This window comes from Marmota monax, unplaced genomic scaffold (assembly GCF_021218885.2).
Source record: "Marmota monax isolate L192 unplaced genomic scaffold, Marmota_monax_Labrador192_F-V1.1 WCK01_AAM20220418_F8-fsc00164, whole genome shotgun sequence".
In the NCBI taxonomy this organism is placed as follows: domain Eukaryota; kingdom Metazoa; phylum Chordata; class Mammalia; order Rodentia; family Sciuridae; genus Marmota; species Marmota monax.
In genome coordinates this window covers 3,510,408-3,526,598 of record NW_026693313.1, presented here as the reverse complement: position 1 = coordinate 3,526,598, position 16,191 = coordinate 3,510,408, and the positions used below count along the sequence as shown (strand labels likewise).

At 37.4% G+C, this 16,191-nt stretch overlaps 1 protein-coding gene across 4 annotated transcripts in view; it reads left to right on the top strand.

Annotated features, from left to right (window-relative positions):
* The window catches only part of Serac1 (serine active site containing 1), a 62,643-nt gene that overhangs the window by 43,901 nt on the left and 2,551 nt on the right, over positions 1-16,191 (top strand). For 3 of the 4 annotated variants that reach the window (XM_046456617.2, XM_046456618.2, XM_058583198.1), the window contains 6 exons: positions 1,648-1,798; positions 3,159-3,300; positions 4,562-4,656; positions 6,184-6,281; positions 7,375-7,557; positions 15,960-16,103. In XM_046456617.2, coding sequence (XP_046312573.1) covers positions 1,648-1,798; positions 3,159-3,300; positions 4,562-4,656; positions 6,184-6,281; positions 7,375-7,557; positions 15,960-16,103 — 813 coding nt within the window. Of the gene's footprint in view, positions 1-1,647; positions 1,799-3,158; positions 3,301-4,561; positions 4,657-6,183; positions 6,282-7,374; positions 7,558-9,154; positions 9,281-15,959; positions 16,104-16,191 lie in introns of those variants that run through there. The other variant, XR_009228003.1, reaches the window with a different exon arrangement.

Below are 16,191 nucleotides of genomic sequence, written 5' to 3'. Positions count from 1 at the left end.
ACAACCAACAATAAAAAAAATAAAAAAAAAAAAATAAAAAAAAATAAAATAGAAAAAAAAAAAAAAGAAAAAATTTCTAAGGTGCAGTTGATATTTTATAAGAGTGTCTCTGGCACTGTGACTGAGAAGTGCCATAGAAAAGACATGAGCCATACTTCTTGTGTAATTCTTGTGACTCCATTAAAAATAAAGCCACATTTTATACATTCCAATAATATTATCTTATGTCTCTATACATAGAATTTTAAAACAGATATTCTGTTGTTATCAATTTTTTGGCAGATTTTTGAAGAGGAATTTTCTGACATTATAAATTTGAATACTGTTAAAGACTTATAGGATCTCAAACTCCTTTTGAATTATTAAATGCCATCTTCTCCTCATCCGTCATCACACTAATTCTCAACACTGTTGTCATGGAGAGTGGGAACAGGAAATAGAACAACTGTCAGCTAGTGAGTGGCACTGGCCTGCTCAAAGGCCCAGGATTTCACACACATAAGCTAAAGCCTTCCTCCAGCTCTGTGATGCAAAATAATGTGACTGAGGTTCCACAGCACATAAGCCAAGAGCAGAGATTTAAGCCCAAGTCTTTTTGATCTCAGGGACCATGTTCTTCTTTACCTTACATGTATAAATAATATATAAATGGGTTTCATTATCAGTACTTAGAAAACTGATGTATTAGAAACATTAAACCTACCTTTTGCACACAGCCTTCTTTTACTCCAGCTCTCTCCTAAGAGGTTACAAATGTTCATGAGTTTGGTATACTGTATCTTTGCAGATCTTCATATGTTTTTGTGTGTATGTGTGTGTATACATGCACGTGAAGGTTTATTTTTTAATTTTTTGGTGGTGCTGGGGTTGGAACTAAGGTCCTCAGTAATGCTAGGCAGAAAAAAATACTCTATCTCTGAGCTACACTCACAGCCCCTATGGAGTTAAAAATAAAACAGAAACAAAAACTAAATGTAGTCATGGTGTAGAGAGTGCTGTCCATGCCTTTTCTGTTTGCCTTTGTGTGTGTGTGTGTGTGTGTGGTACTAGGGTTTCAACCCAAGGGTACTCTGTACTGAATTACATCCCCAGCCGTTTTTATTTTTTATTTTGAGGAAAGGTCTTGCTTAATTTTCCAGGCTAGACTTGAACTTGGGGTCCTCCTGCCTCCATCTCATGAGTTGCTTGGATTACAGACATGTGTCACCATGTCCTGATTCTGTTTTGCCTCCTTTTAAAAAATGAGTTTTTCTCCCAAACTCTAGATTTTACAAGATTTACATAACAAATTCATTGTTTCCTAGTTGTATGAAAACTAGTTCATATTGTTGCTGATGACAGTGAAATAAGTAATATTTACCAATTGAATTTTAGTAATTCTTACTAAAAGAAAAACACCACAGTATTTTGTCCCCTTTGGTAATCACCATTTGTTGAAATTTTCTACACAGAAAAAATGGCTATTGCATCTCTGGTTCCTTCTTTTAAATCCCTCAAAGGATCTGTGGTTGGGGTTGTCTGTGGACTCAGAGGCTCTTAGGGCAGAATGGAGCTGGAGTGGTTGGGACGGATACCAGGGTGGAGACCTCTCCTTCCAGTCTGAGATGGACTTGCCTCAGTATTTAGGAGGTCTGTTCTTTTCACCAGGCTGGGTTTCCATAATGGCAGAAGCCTTGAAATCTCCCCACATTATGGAATCCTCACATGCTGCCAGAACTCTGGCTAACCTAGACAGAGAAACTGTACAAGAGAGATACCAGGATGGCGTGTACGTGCTCCATCCCCAGTACCGGACGAGGTGAGCAAGCAGAACAGTTGCTTTATCCCCTTTGGTAACATAAAGTCAGAGGGCTTAAATTTTAAATTCTGCATAATTTAGATAAGTTAAATACTTTATAAGTAAGTCAAATACTATAGTTACTAAAGCTGTTTGTTCATAATAACCTCAGAGGAGTTGAAGGTTGTCTAAAAGCACAAAAACTATTAATTTCACAAAGGGCTTACCTTCAGTGAGGTGCTCACCTGTTAGAATGTGTGGCACTTACACTTTGGAATGTCATTTCAAGTCATTTTCATTTAGATCTGAGTTAATAACTGATTTGAATTGGAGAAGTCAGTCTGAATAGGAAGGACATTAGACGTTATTGGAGAATCTGGGCCTGGAATTCCAGGGTCTGGAGAAAGTGTGTGCTAGGTATCAAAACATGCGTGGAAAGAGTAAGTCATAATAAATTTGACTCCTTGTATTCCTTAGGTTATTGCTGGTCACTATTGCCAATTATATCCTTGCTGAGACAATAAGTATAGAAAGGATTGCAATGAAAAAAGTACATGTCTTGGATTTTCATAGGGTGCTTTGAAAAAAAACTCAGAAAATAGCTCCAAATTTTTTAATTTAAAAAGTAGATTGCCAGGTTAATTCCAATTTGCAGATAACATGATAATATATTTTGTGTATATTTTATATAATTGTGTATGTACTATAAATATTTTTCAACTAACATACCATCTATAATTTTAATATTTTAATATAGCCAAAGAAAATATCTTTGCTGTCCTTCTGATAACATTTATTTATTTTCCTTTATAAAATTTTGAAATCTCTTTAATGTATACTTTAAAAAAAATTTTTTTTTAGTTATAGATGGACACAATATCTTTATTTTATTTGTTTATTATTATTATTTGTTTTATGTGGTGCCAGGTATCAAACCCAGTGCCTCATGCAAGCTAAGCAAGTAGTCTACCACTGAGCCGCAACCCCAGCTCATGACTTATAAATGTAATTTATTTATTTATTATTATTATTTTTAAAAATGTATATAACATACGTTTTTCAGTCTTTATTTTATTTTTATGTGGTGCTGAGAATCGAACCCAGTGCCTCATGCATGCTAGGCGAGTGCGCTACCACTTGAGCCACGTCCCCAGCCCCCATAAATATAATTTATAAGGCAGCATGCTCTCTGTGTTTTTGCCAAAACTCCTAGGATTCATTCCTCATCAACCCTGTACTTATAAAACTTGATATAATGAAATTTTATTTTATGTCATGTGAAGCTGTTGAAGCACCATCCACAGAGAATGCAGTGTCATTTCTTACCATAGCAATAATACATTTATTCTGCTTTTTTTTTTTTAACTCTCTCCCCTCTTAGTCAGCCCATTAAAGCTGATGTCCTTTTTATTCATGGCCTTATGGGAGCAGCATTCAAGACCTGGCGCCAGCAGGACAGTGAACGGATTCTGATTGAAAAGGCTTTGGAAGATGAAGACAGGTACACCACATGCTGGCCCAAGGTAAAGAAGTCGCAGCTCTGTCCCCACACTAAAGCATGCTCTGTTTCCACATTGGTGTGACTGGTTTCCTTTTCTCTCTCTCTCTCTCTCTCTCTCTCTCTCTGTCTCTCATATGTACACATACACATACATACATAGATGCATACATATATATATAACTAAAATATATATATATATATAATATATATATATATACATATATATATAACTAAAATATATATATATATATATATATATATATATATATATATATATATATATATATATATATATATTTTAGTTATAGATGGACACAATACCTGTATTTTTATGTGGTGCTAAGGATTGAACCCAGTGCCTTCCACATGCAAGGTGAGCACTCTACCACTGGCCTACAACTCCAGCCCTCCTTTTCTCTTTTTATTGGGATATTTTTCCCATGCAGATCTTCTTTTCCTTATGGATACCTGTAGACTATTACATTAACAGCTGGACTTGTGACCTAAGTTGTATAATTTCTGTTTAGGATGCAGTCTGAGGCTCTGAAGGAATATTCCATACATAAAATACAGGCAAGAACAAAATAATTCAATTTCACTGAAGCATAATATGAAAATTAATAAAACCATAATTGTATTTGTAGTAGCCAATTTTTTGATCTTAATAATTATAAAACTAGAAATAGTAAGTATTTTGAGTAGAATAGTAACTCTATTTTGCATTTCTTTGATATTATTCCTTCCAAAGATCCTCAGTTCCACTAGGAATGATCTCCATGTGTGTGTGGGTCATTTCCAGGGCTTTGCTCCACTGCTTCTCACTCACTTTCACAAGACTTAGCAAGTAGAAAGAATGTTTTGCTCTCTCTGGTGACACTGAAGTCTGGAGATGACCATCAATCCAGGATCTCTAGTGACTATCATTAGTATTTTTGAATTCTTAGGTCCAAATGCTCACCGTTGGGCTATACAGTCTTTCTACTAAATCCTTTTGAAAGCCAGTTGGATCTAGACTTCAAAAACAAGCCTAGCTTTTGGCTGTAGCAGATTTAAATTGAGAATAATCTCCAACAGCACCCTTCATTGGCCTTATACTATAAATATGGATACCATTTTGTGACCAGAGATATAAAAAGATAAAGATAGTCACCTTCAAACTTTATTCAAATGTCATCTTTAATTACTCCATTGTGAGAGTCCTCTAATGATAAATTTCAATTGCTAGGAAGTAACCGAGTGTTGGAAATGCAGGCATTTTCTTATGTACCTTTCTGTTTACTTAGACGTGGTTGGCAAGAGACTGTCCTGCTCTGCGAATTATATCTGTGGAGTATGACACCACCCTTAGTGACTGGAGAGCTGGGTGCCCTGCAGAAAGGTAACTTTGTGGGGGACGTTTAGACTGGAAGGATGGGGAAGGGCTCAGGCTACAAGTGGGTCCTTTGGGATGGGAAGTGATTTTTCTTTTGATGACACAGCAGGGCAGGATTTTTTCTCTTTTTTCTTTCTTTCTTTTCTTTTCTTTTTTTTTTTTTTTTTTTGTGGTGCTGGAGATTAAACCCATATGCTCTACCACATGCCTAACCAGGATTTTCTTATGAAAACTAACCTTTTTCTTTTCTTTTGGAAGAAATTATCTATAAACAAACAGTGAAGTAGAAGGCTAAGGTGTATTATCAATGTTGGGCTCCTAACCTGGTTCATTTACAACTCGTACAATAGTGAAGGACCATGGTGGATTCCATAGGAAAACCTCCATTCGTTTTAGAAGTAAAAGTGATATTCTTTTGCTTTGTGTTCACAATTATACCAGCTAGAGGAAGCACAGAAAAAGATGTGAGCCATTTTGGCTCCTGTGTACCATTTATGCCCCATAGGCCAGTTGAGTTCATAGGAAGGGGCACTAGGTTCCTGGGTTATGGGACATGGATTGTAGCCTGATCCTACCTTTGATATGCTGTGCTTTCTCAGGCAAGTCACTTAGCATGTCTGGGAAGCTTTGTTTACAGATTAAGAGAGTGGTCTAACCAGTGTTATCAAACTGTGCTTTGTGAATGGACCCCATGTAGGTGCCCAAAAAGGGAGGGAGGCAAGTGAGCAGGACCCAGGTTTCCCTCCTGTTTTCCCTTGAGGGGCTCTGGGGGAACCTTTGCTTTGAATAAAGGTGTCTACAGATAAGAAACTATCAGACTGGATAGTTTTGAAGTTATCTTTTTGTTTAAACATTACTTATTTTTAATTCTCTGAAACAGTTTCCTAGCATTTCTAAATAATTAAAATGATGAAAACTTAATATTTAAAGGAAAAAAATTGGGGAGTGATACTGGGGATTGAACTCAGAGGTGGTTCTACCACCAAGCTACATCTCCAATCCTTCTTATTTTTTATTTTGAGATAGGGTCTTGCTAAGTTGCCAAGGCTAGCTTGAACTTGCAGTCCTTCTGCCTCAGCTTCCCCAGTCACTGGAATTATAGGCATGAACTACCACGCCTAGCTTGAAAGCTCCAATTTGTGGCATAAATACAAGTGGAATTGAAACTCAGAAAAGAGAGAACCAAATCTCTAGGGACACTTTCATTATTGGGCTATGGAATGGGAAGGGACACATATCCTAAGTGCTGGGGGCAGCCAGGTTTGACCTGGAAAAATTAGATGCTCAAGTGATGTTCACCTAGTGTATGAATGACCTCTCTGGGCTTAAATAATCCTAATTATGCTAATAAGTTTGAAGAAGAAAGTGAGCAATATCAGAAGTGGAGCAGAGAGAGAGGAGGTATTCCTCACTCTTCAGGGCGGTAGCATGTAGCATTCATTCAGCAGACAAAAGTTCTCAGCTTAAAAATTAGATAGCAAGATTCAGGGGATAGAGGCCTCCTGTCATGCCTGCTGTTTTCGTTTTGTTCAGAAAGACCATTGCATTCAGAAGCAACGAACTCCTTTCGAAGCTCAGAGCTGCTGGTGTTGGGGATAGGCCAATGATTTGGATTTCACATAGCATGGGAGGTAAGGATGATTTTATCTTCACAGAGTGACCGTTGTGAGGTTGTCACCATTGCAGCTAGCCTAAATTCCTGTATCTCTCTGCTGTACTTACCAGTGGCCCCTTTCTCCCCAGGTTAATGTCTTTGGCTATGGCTTGGAGTTTTAAAATTAGCACTCTCCTTCCATGCTATTCGTTTTCCCAGAAGGTGGCAACTAGTAACAAAACATACAAGAGGGCATGGGGGTGACTACCTGAAACTTCCATGTCTTGGGAGTAAGTAAACATTACACCCAGGGATGCTGACAAGTTGGGCTTACATAGCTAGCTTTCCTGGCTTCCCAGGGGCTCCCCTTGCTTTTTCCCTGCGCTTCCTCACCATTACGGACTCCATCGTTGCTTTAATGTTCAGAGCTGCCACGGAGGTGTGCTCCTGGCCCCTGTGTCCCTGCAGCTGTGCTTTGGGGCCTAGTGCTGCTTCTCTAGTCACATGTGCACCTCCTCCCACCCACTATCCCCCATCCAGCTCTCAGTTTTCATCATCTGCCTTTCAGAGATGAGCTTTCTGCAACCCCTGACCTGGTTTATCTGATGAAATGCTCAAAATAGCTGATCCTGAGTTGGGCCTTTTTGCTGAGAGAGAGGTCCAGATAGCCTTTGGTGTCCCTCAGAGACCCACTGCCACCAGCTTTGAGATCCCACAGCAGCTTTTCCCAAGCTTGGTGGGACCATGACTGTGTATTAGTATCTTCCTGGGTGTAGGCTGCCCTAGCAGAAGGGAGGCCAGTTGTGCAGCAGTGGGTGCCCAGCTCAGACAGTGCCTCACCCACCCTCCTGTAGGACAGCCGATCCTGTGATGGGAGGATCTGTCCTGCAAAGTAGGCTCTTACCTATTTGTGGTCTGTACTGCAAATTCTAGAGAATCAGGAGTATTAATATTTAAGGAATTTAAGGCCCTGTTTCTTGTACTATAGAAAATTGTTCAAACTTTCTTTTTTAAGAGACTACACCTCTCTTTCTGTATTTGTTTTGCCTCCCCTTCTTCTTCTTTCTTTAAAGAATAACAGGGAAGGAAAATAGCTTACACTTATGTTTTTCTTTCTTCTCTGTGGCCAGGTCTTCTTGTCAAAAAGATGCTGTTGGAAGCCTCTCAGAAGCCAGAGATGAGTCCTGTTATAAGCAATACCAGAGGAATAATTTTTTACAGTGTTCCTCATCATGGATCACATTTGGCTGAATATTCTGTTAATATTCGCTATCTTCTCTTTCCCTCTTTGGAAGTCAAAGAACTCAGCAAGGGTAATGCTTTCTGTTGAGCAGGAACTTGGGATTGTATTAACATGATACAGGAGAAAGGAAAAAAAAAAAAACCAGTTTCTTCCTTGACTGTATTATCTCATTTTATTGTTTGTATATGTATATATTGTCTTTAGGCTGTCGATGGAAAATTTTAGCTTGGACTTGATGTTTTTCTTTTACACCTTCTCTTTTTGTTCTTATGCCATTATTTACTCAAATATAGCCAAAAATTTAATATTATTATAAGTACTTAAATTAGAAAAATTATATAATGCTTTGCTTTAAGTATTATTCCAAATTATTAGTAAATTGCTTTTTCCCATGAATTTGGAATATCATCAACTGTTAAAGTATAAATGAACTTTTGGGATTTTTACATATGGATTATAAAGCACTCTATTTGTTTTGATTAATAAGCACTTTTTTTTTTTTTTTTTTTTGTATCAGGGATTGATCTCAGGGGCACTTGGTCACTGAACCACATCCCCAGCCCTATTTTGTATCTTATTTAGAGACAGGGTCTCACTGAGTTGCTTAGAGCCTCACTTTTGCTGATGCTGGCTTTGAACTCGTGATCCTCCTGCCTCAGCCTCCTGAACTGCTGGGATTACAGGTGTGTGCCACTGTGCCTGGCAATAAGCACTTTCTTTCTGGACATACATACCCAGAAGTGGAATTGCTGGACCATATGGTCATCAGAATTTGGACTCCCTGAATTCTACTTTAATGTGCCAGTTGTCTTTTTGTTCATATTTTATCTTTGGTCTGCTTGATTCATATTGCCTACTACACCTTCTGTTGAAATTTTAATTTTTTTTTTTTTCAAACTGAGACATAATATTTGTACATCTTTATGGGGTATGTTGTGGTAATTCAGTACTTGGATATAATTTATAATAATCAAATCAGTGTAATAAGCATTTCCATCTCTTCAAACATCATTTTCATGTGTGGGAAGTTTTATAGTTTTCTAGTCATTTTTAAATGTACCATCTATGGTTTCAATCAAGTTACCCTGCTATGCTATAGGAAAACCAGAACGAATTCCTCCTGGGTTGTGGTGTCTCTTATTGAACTGCTTTCAGCTTCTCACCCCATGCCCTGTCTAGTCTCTAGAACTAAGCACTATTCCATTCTGTTCTACAATATTGACTTATTAGTTCCAGAAATGAGTGAGCACATGTGGTTTTTTTTTTTTTTTTGGTGTCTTAATATAATTATTTCACTTAATATAATGATCTCACTTCTGTTTATGCTGCTGCAAATAACAGGATTCCTTTATGTTTTTTTATGACAAACTGCTATGCTATTTTCCATTCTTCCACTGATGGACCACCAGGTTGATTCTAGGCTTCAGCTCTTGTGGATAGTGTTGCAAGTAGACATGAGAGTACAGGTGTCTTTTTTGGTATGAGTTCATCTCCTTTGGATATATACACCTAATACTGGAATTGCTGCACCATGTGATAGTCCTAGTTTTTTGAGGAATCTTTATGCTGTTTTCCATAATGCCTGTGTTAATTTACATTCTTTTTTTTTTTTTTAAAGAGAGAGTGAGAGGGAGAGAGAGAGAGAATTTTTAATATTTATTTTTTAGTTTTTGGCGGACACAACATCTTTGTTTGTATGTGGTGCTGAGGATCGAACCCGGGCCGCACGCATGCCAGACGAGCGCGCTACCACTTGAGCCACATCCCCAGCCCAATTTACATTCTTACCAACAGTAAGAGTCTCCTTTTTCTACAGCCTTGTCAACATTTGTTCTTTGTCTTTGGTGATGGCCATTCTGGCTGGAGTGAGGTGCTCTCTCACTATGCTTTCTTTTTTTTTTTTTTGGCGCCGGTGGTGTGTGTGTGTGGGTGTTTACCAGGGATTGAATTCAGGGGCACTAGACCACTGGGCCACATCCCCAGCCGAATTTTGTATTTTATTTAGAGACAGGGTCACACTGAGTTGCTTAGTGCCTCACTTTTGCTGAAGCTAGCTTTGAACTCACAGTCTTCCTGCCTCAGACTCCCAAGTGCTGGGATTTCAGGCTGTGGGCCACTTCTCACAGTACCTTGATCTGTTTCCCTGATGATCATTGAGGTTGAGCATTTTTCATATGGTCTGTTGGCCATTAGTATGTCCTCTTTTGACAAGTGTCTATGTAGGTCTTTTAGCTTATTTTTAAAATAGTTTTGTTTCTTGGTGTTCAGCTTTTAAGTTCCTTACATATTCTGGATATTAATCCTTTGTTGAGTTAATAGTTTTCAAATATTTCCTCCTATTCTGTAGGTTGCCTCTTAAGTCTGTTGATTGTTTCCTTTGCTGAGTTTCTTAGTTTGATATACTCCCATTTGTCTTTTTTTACTTTTGTTGCCTATGCCTTTGGGGTTCTACCTAAAAAATAATTGCCTATGACTTTCTTCACAGAAATTAGAAAGAACAACCCTTAAAGTCATATGGAAGTCTTGAAGGGTTTCCCATTTCTTGTACTCATTTCATAGTTTCAGATTTCACATTTAGGTCTTTGATCCATTTTGAGTTGATTTTTGTGTATGGTGACAGAAAGGGACCTGGTTTCATTCTGTTATGTGAATAGCCAATTTTTCCAGCATCATTTACTGAAGAGACTGTCTTCTCCAGGGTGTGTTTTTGGCAGCATAAGGACATGGATTAATTTCTGGGTTCTTTATTTGGATCCATGCATCTACATGTCTGTCTTTATGCCAGTACCATGCTGTTTTGGTTACTATAATTTTGTGGTATGTTTTTGAAGTTCGGTATTGTGATGTTTCAGCTTCTTTTGTTTTGTTTTAGAATTGCTTTGACTATTTTGGGTCTTTCATGTTTCCATAGGACTTTTAGGATTGTTTTTTCTAATTTTTGTGAAGAAAGTTACTGGTATTTTGATGGTAATTACATTTCATCTGTAGATTGCTTTGTACCATATGGTCATTTTAGTAATATTAGTATTTCCAAAAATGAATGTGGTATATTTTTGATTTTTTGTGTGAGTCCTCTATAATTTTTCAGTGTTTTATAATTTTCATTTTAGAAATCTTTCACTTCTTTGGTTAAATTTATTTCTAAATATTTTATTTTTGTAGCTATTGTGAATGGAATTGCTTTCTTAATTTCTTTTTCAGCAGGTTCATTATTAGTTTATAAAAATGCTGGGTTTTTTTATGTGTTGTAGCCTGCAATTTTACTGAATTTATTTATAAGTTTTAACAGCCTTTTGACAGATAATTTTGGTTTTTCTATGTATAAATACATGAAAATTTTTCTTCCTATTTTGGATTCTCTTTATTTCCTATTCTTGTCTAATTGCTCTTGCTAAGACTTCCAGAACTGTTAAATAACCATGGTGAAAGTGGACACCCTTGTTTTGTTCTAGATCTTGGAAGGTATCTTGTCAGTTTTCCCTGTTTAGAATGACATTGACTGTAGATTTTTCATATATAGCCTTTAGTATTTTGAGGTATGTTCCTTTTATACTTAATTTTTTGTGAGTTTTTATCATGAAGGGATGTTGAATCTTATGTTTTTTTAGTATCTATGAAATATCGTGTGATTTTTGTCCTTTGATCGGTTGATGCATTATATTTATTGATTTTCATATGTGGAAACATCCGTTAATTACTGGGATGAACCCCACTTGATCAGGGTATATGATCTTTTTGTTGTTCTTTCAAATTTGGTTTGCTGGTATTTTATTGAGAATTTTTACATCTATGTTCATCAAGGACATGGGTTCATAGTTTTCTTTTTTTGTTGTTATTGTTTTATCCATTATGGTTTCAATCTGAAATGTCCTTCAAAAGCTTATGTGTTAAAGGTTGATCCCCACTGCAATGGTATTCACAGGTAGGGCCGTTGGGAGGTGATTGGATCATGAGAGTTTTAACTCATCAGTAGACTGATCTATTGATGGACTGGGAGGTGGTGGAAACTTAGGAGGTGGGGCCTAGTTGGAGGAAGCAGGTCATTGCTAATGTGCCTTGAAGGCTATATCTTGTCCCCAGGCTTCCCTCACACCCCTTTGTTTCTCAACCATGAAGGTAAGCAACTATGCTCTACCACATGCTCTCACCATCATGTTCTGCATCACCACATGCCCAGAAACAACAAAGCCATGAGCCAAAATATATCTTTCTTTCTCTAAGTTGATATCCTTAGGTGTTTTGTCACAGTGATGGAAAGCTGACAGTTATCTTGTCTGGGTAATGCTAACTTCATATAAAGAGTTTGGTAGAGTGCCTTCCATTTCAGTTTTTTGAAATAGTTTAAGAACTGAAATTTGTTTTTCTTTAAATATTTTGTAGAATTCAGCAGTAAAGTCATCAGGCTGTGGACTCTTTTTAGATGAGAAATTTTAAATTACTGCTTCAATCTCATTACTCATTTTCAGTTGGTTTGGCTCTTCTATTTCTTTTTGATTCAGTTTTGGTAGGTTGTATGTGTTTATGAATGTATCCATTTCTTTTACGTTTTCTAAATTTTTAGCATATAATTATTCATAGTAGTTTATTATGATCCTTTATATTTTTGTGGTATCATTTGCAATGCATCTTTTTTTTAATCTCTGATTTTATTTGGGTCATCTCTCATTCTTTCTTGATTAGTCTAGCTAAAGTAAAAAACAATCATTTTTTTGGTTTTTTTTTAGTTTTGATTTTATTTATGCTCTGATATTTATTATTTCTTTCATTAATATGGGATTTAATTTGTTCTTGCTTTTCTAAGTCCTTGGGATGCATTATTAGGTTGAGATCTAATTTTTAACAATGGATGCATATTAACTGCTATAAACTTCCCTCTCAGTACTGCTGTTTTTGCTGTATCCCATAGATTTTGATGTGTTGCTATTTTCTCTCCCCATAGATCTAATAATATTTGCTTTATATATTTGGTGGTCCATGTTGGGTTCTTATATATTTATAATTGTTACATCTTCTTGCTGAACCGATCCTTTTTCAATATGTAACTTTGTCTCTTTATAAAGTCTGCTTTGTCTGAGTATAGCTATTCCAGCTTTTTTTAGTTTCCATTTGCATAATACATCTTAAACACTTTACTTTTAGTCTGCATGAAGTAAGTTTTTTGTAGGCAGCATATAGTTGCATCATTTTAAAAAATTTTTATTCATTCAATATCTTTTCATTGGTGAATTTAATTCATTTATATTCAATGTTATTATTGATAGGTACAAACTTCCTCCTGCCATTGTGGTAACTGTATTGTTTCTTTTGTATACATTTTTTCTTTCTTACCATGCTTATTTATTTTTGTGATTTGGTAGCTTTATTTCATGCAAAGGTTTGAATTTATTCTCTTTTTCTTTTATATCTTTGTTCTTCTAGTAAGTTCTGTATATTCTTTTGTCTTCATTGCTGGTGGTTATGGGATTCCCTTAAGTTATTTCTTATAGAGCTGGTCTAGTGGTGATAAATTCTCTGTTTCTGCTTACTTGGAAAACACTTCATTTTTACTTCATTTTTGAAGCATGATTTTTGCTGGCTGAAGTATTCTTGATTGGCAGGTTTTTTTTAATTTTAGTATTTTGAATATCATCCTATTCTCTCGCTGCCTTAAGGTTTCTGCTGAGAAATCTGTAAATCTAATGAGTATTCTCTTAAATGTGATTTGACATTGTTCTATTGTTTTGGGGATTCTTGTCTTGTATTTTTGACATTTTAACTATAATATGCCTTGGTGAAGATCTATTTTATATGCATCTAGGAGGGGTCCTTTGAGCTTCTAGTATCTGGATGTTGATATCTCTTTGAAGATTTGGAAAGTTTTGGGCCATTTCATGACATGGATTTTCAATGCCTTTCCTTTTTCCTTTAACTTCTGGATTTCTCATAATGCAAATGTTTGTTCACTTAATAATGTCCCATAATTCTTTTAGGTCTTCTGCATTGTTCTTTTTCTTCCTTCCTTTCCTTTCCTTTTGTCTGACTGGGTTAATCCAAAAGATCAGGCCCCAGGAGCAATTATGATTGGGTGCTGAGGTTTGTAGCACTATTAGCTGCTTTTATGGAGCTGTGAACCCAGATGATATTTTCTCCAGGTCTGAGGGAACAAGCACAAGTGTAACCAGGGCTTTTGGCACTAGCAACTATGGTCCTATGTCTGTGGTTTGTGGAGGAGACCTTTCCTAAGTCACCCAGGGCATGTGTATGTAACATTTGGGCTCATGGTGCTATAATCCACATTCTTTAAGTTGGACATGGAGGAGATCTTTGCTAGGTCCTGTGAGCTAAGCACAAGTCATGCTAGGGCTATGGCTTTGGAATCTGTGGTCCTAGAATGACATGGATAGGAATGTCTCTAGATCAGGCAGGGCAAACTCTGGTGGGAATGAGGCTTGTAGCATTAGCCACAGTCCTAGAACTGCAGAATATGAAAAAGACTTTCCCCCTGTTCCCCAGAGATAAACCTGGGTGATGCCAGTGCTTTTTCGTACCAGTGATCACATTTCCACAAGCATCAGCTAGGAAGACCTTCCTTAGTTATTGCTGGGTCAGTGTAAGTGATGCTGGGGATTGAAGATGCTGGTAGTGTGTTACTGGATTTGTGGGATGCAGTTTTGTGGAGCCTGTTCTCTGGAAGCTGGGACTTTGTACCAGCAGCTGCAGCATCAAAGCTTTGGGCTGGGGAAGAGATCTTCTGTAGTTCCTGTAAGGAAAGTGTGGATAGGACTTGGGCTTGTAGCTATGAGAGATGCTGGATCTGATGCTACAAGACACTGAGGGGACTGTTTTCTGCCTAGTAAAGCATGCACTGGCCCACGCTTTGCCCCTAAGGCAAGATGGCATCTAGTTGAAGCTATAGTAGTAGCTTGGGTTCATGGGTTGGGGAAGCCCAAAGTGGGTTCCTTCATTGGAGCAGAACAATTACTCATGGACCAGCTTTAATTTCAAGACTGTAGAATTCTGCACTTAGGAGTGCTTGAGGCTGGGGTGGTGGCTCAGTGATAGAGTGCTAGCTAACCTAGTGGGGCACTGGGTTCAATTCTCAGCACCACCTATTAATTAATTAATTAAAGGTCCAACAACATCTTAAAAAAGATTAAATGCAAAAAGAACAATTTTGGGCTGAGGATATAGCTCAGTTGGTAGAGTGCTTGCCTCGCATGCATAAGGCCCTGGGTTGAAGGACTGCTGGACTTTCCCACTTACCTTTCCCTGCTGTGTGGGGATATCCCCGCTTCAGGGAGGTAGAATTTGCAATTTCCTTTGTTGTTGTCTTTGTTTCCTTTGTTGTTTTATTCCTGCTGTTTGGGGATCCTGATGCTTCTTTGCTGATTTTTTCTTTCCCTTGATCCTTTGTTGATGCTTCTCTGTGCCAGAGTCACACACAGGACATTACTTTTTTTTTTTTTTTAATTTTTTAGTTGTAGATGGACACAATACCTTTATTTTGTTTATTCATTTATTTTTTTATGTGGTGCTGATGATCAAACCCAGTGCCTCACAGTGCAAGCACTCTATCACTGAGCCACAACCCCAGACCCTAAAATTTTACTTTTTTGAAGTCAAACTTTTAAAAGAACAAGTTTGTTCTTGTTCTCCAGTTCTTTATTTGTATTATCCTCTTGCTTTGTGATTCCATTATTTCTTTTTAATATATTTTTTTAGTTGTAGATGGACACAATATCTTTATTTTTTATATATTTTTTTAGTTGTAGTTGGATACAGTACCTTTATTTATTTTTATGTGGTTCTGAAGATCGAACCCAGCGCCTCACATGTGCTAGGCGAGCACTCTACCACTGAGCCACAACCCCAGCCCACATCTTTATTTTTATTTATTTTTACATGGTGCTGAGGATCGAACCCAAGGTCTCACACATACGAGGAAGCGCTCGACCACTGAGCTATAATCCCAGCCCTGGTTTCATTATTTTTAGAGTGTTCTTCAACATTCTTGTTTTCCATTTGACTCCGTTTTGTTTTTTTTTTTCCTGTGGTTAGCTTTCCTGTCTGCTTATCTTTTCTGTGTCTTTGAGGTTGTAAGCTTCTAATATCTGGTACTTCTTAGCTGCCCTCTCATGTTTGAGGACAAGGGGCTGAGATAGGCTAAATCAGGCAGGCTTTGTTGCTGGGGGGCTGTGTATTAGTGGGGTGGGGTGCCAGCCATCACCCTGGGGGCCCTGGACTGTCCCATGCACCAAACTGCTCTAGCTACTGCTTCCTGTCAGCCAGTAATATGTTGAATCTTCCTTTGATGGTTGTCCTCTCTGTTCTTAGGGGGCTTCAGCCTTTGAATTTTACTGGCTTCTTTCCAGGAGAAAAAATAAACGTGTGTAGGATCAGAATCCTGACACCCTGTCTGAATTAGAAAGATTATTGTATTCTGAATTGGGTGAACAGAACTTGTCACAATCTTGTTTTTTTATAATTCTACAGATTCTCCTGCACTTAAAACACTACAGGATGACTTTCTGGAGTTTGCTAAAGACAAAAGCTTCCAGGTGCTAAGTTTTGTAGAAACACAACCAACCTATATTGGTAGCATGATTAAACTCCATGTGGTACCCGTGGAATCAGCAGGTATTCATTTACTCTTTTTGAAACTTTCTATTAGATGCCTTGGTGGTGGTGCCAGCATTTCATTGAAAATATCATTTTTGACATCTAT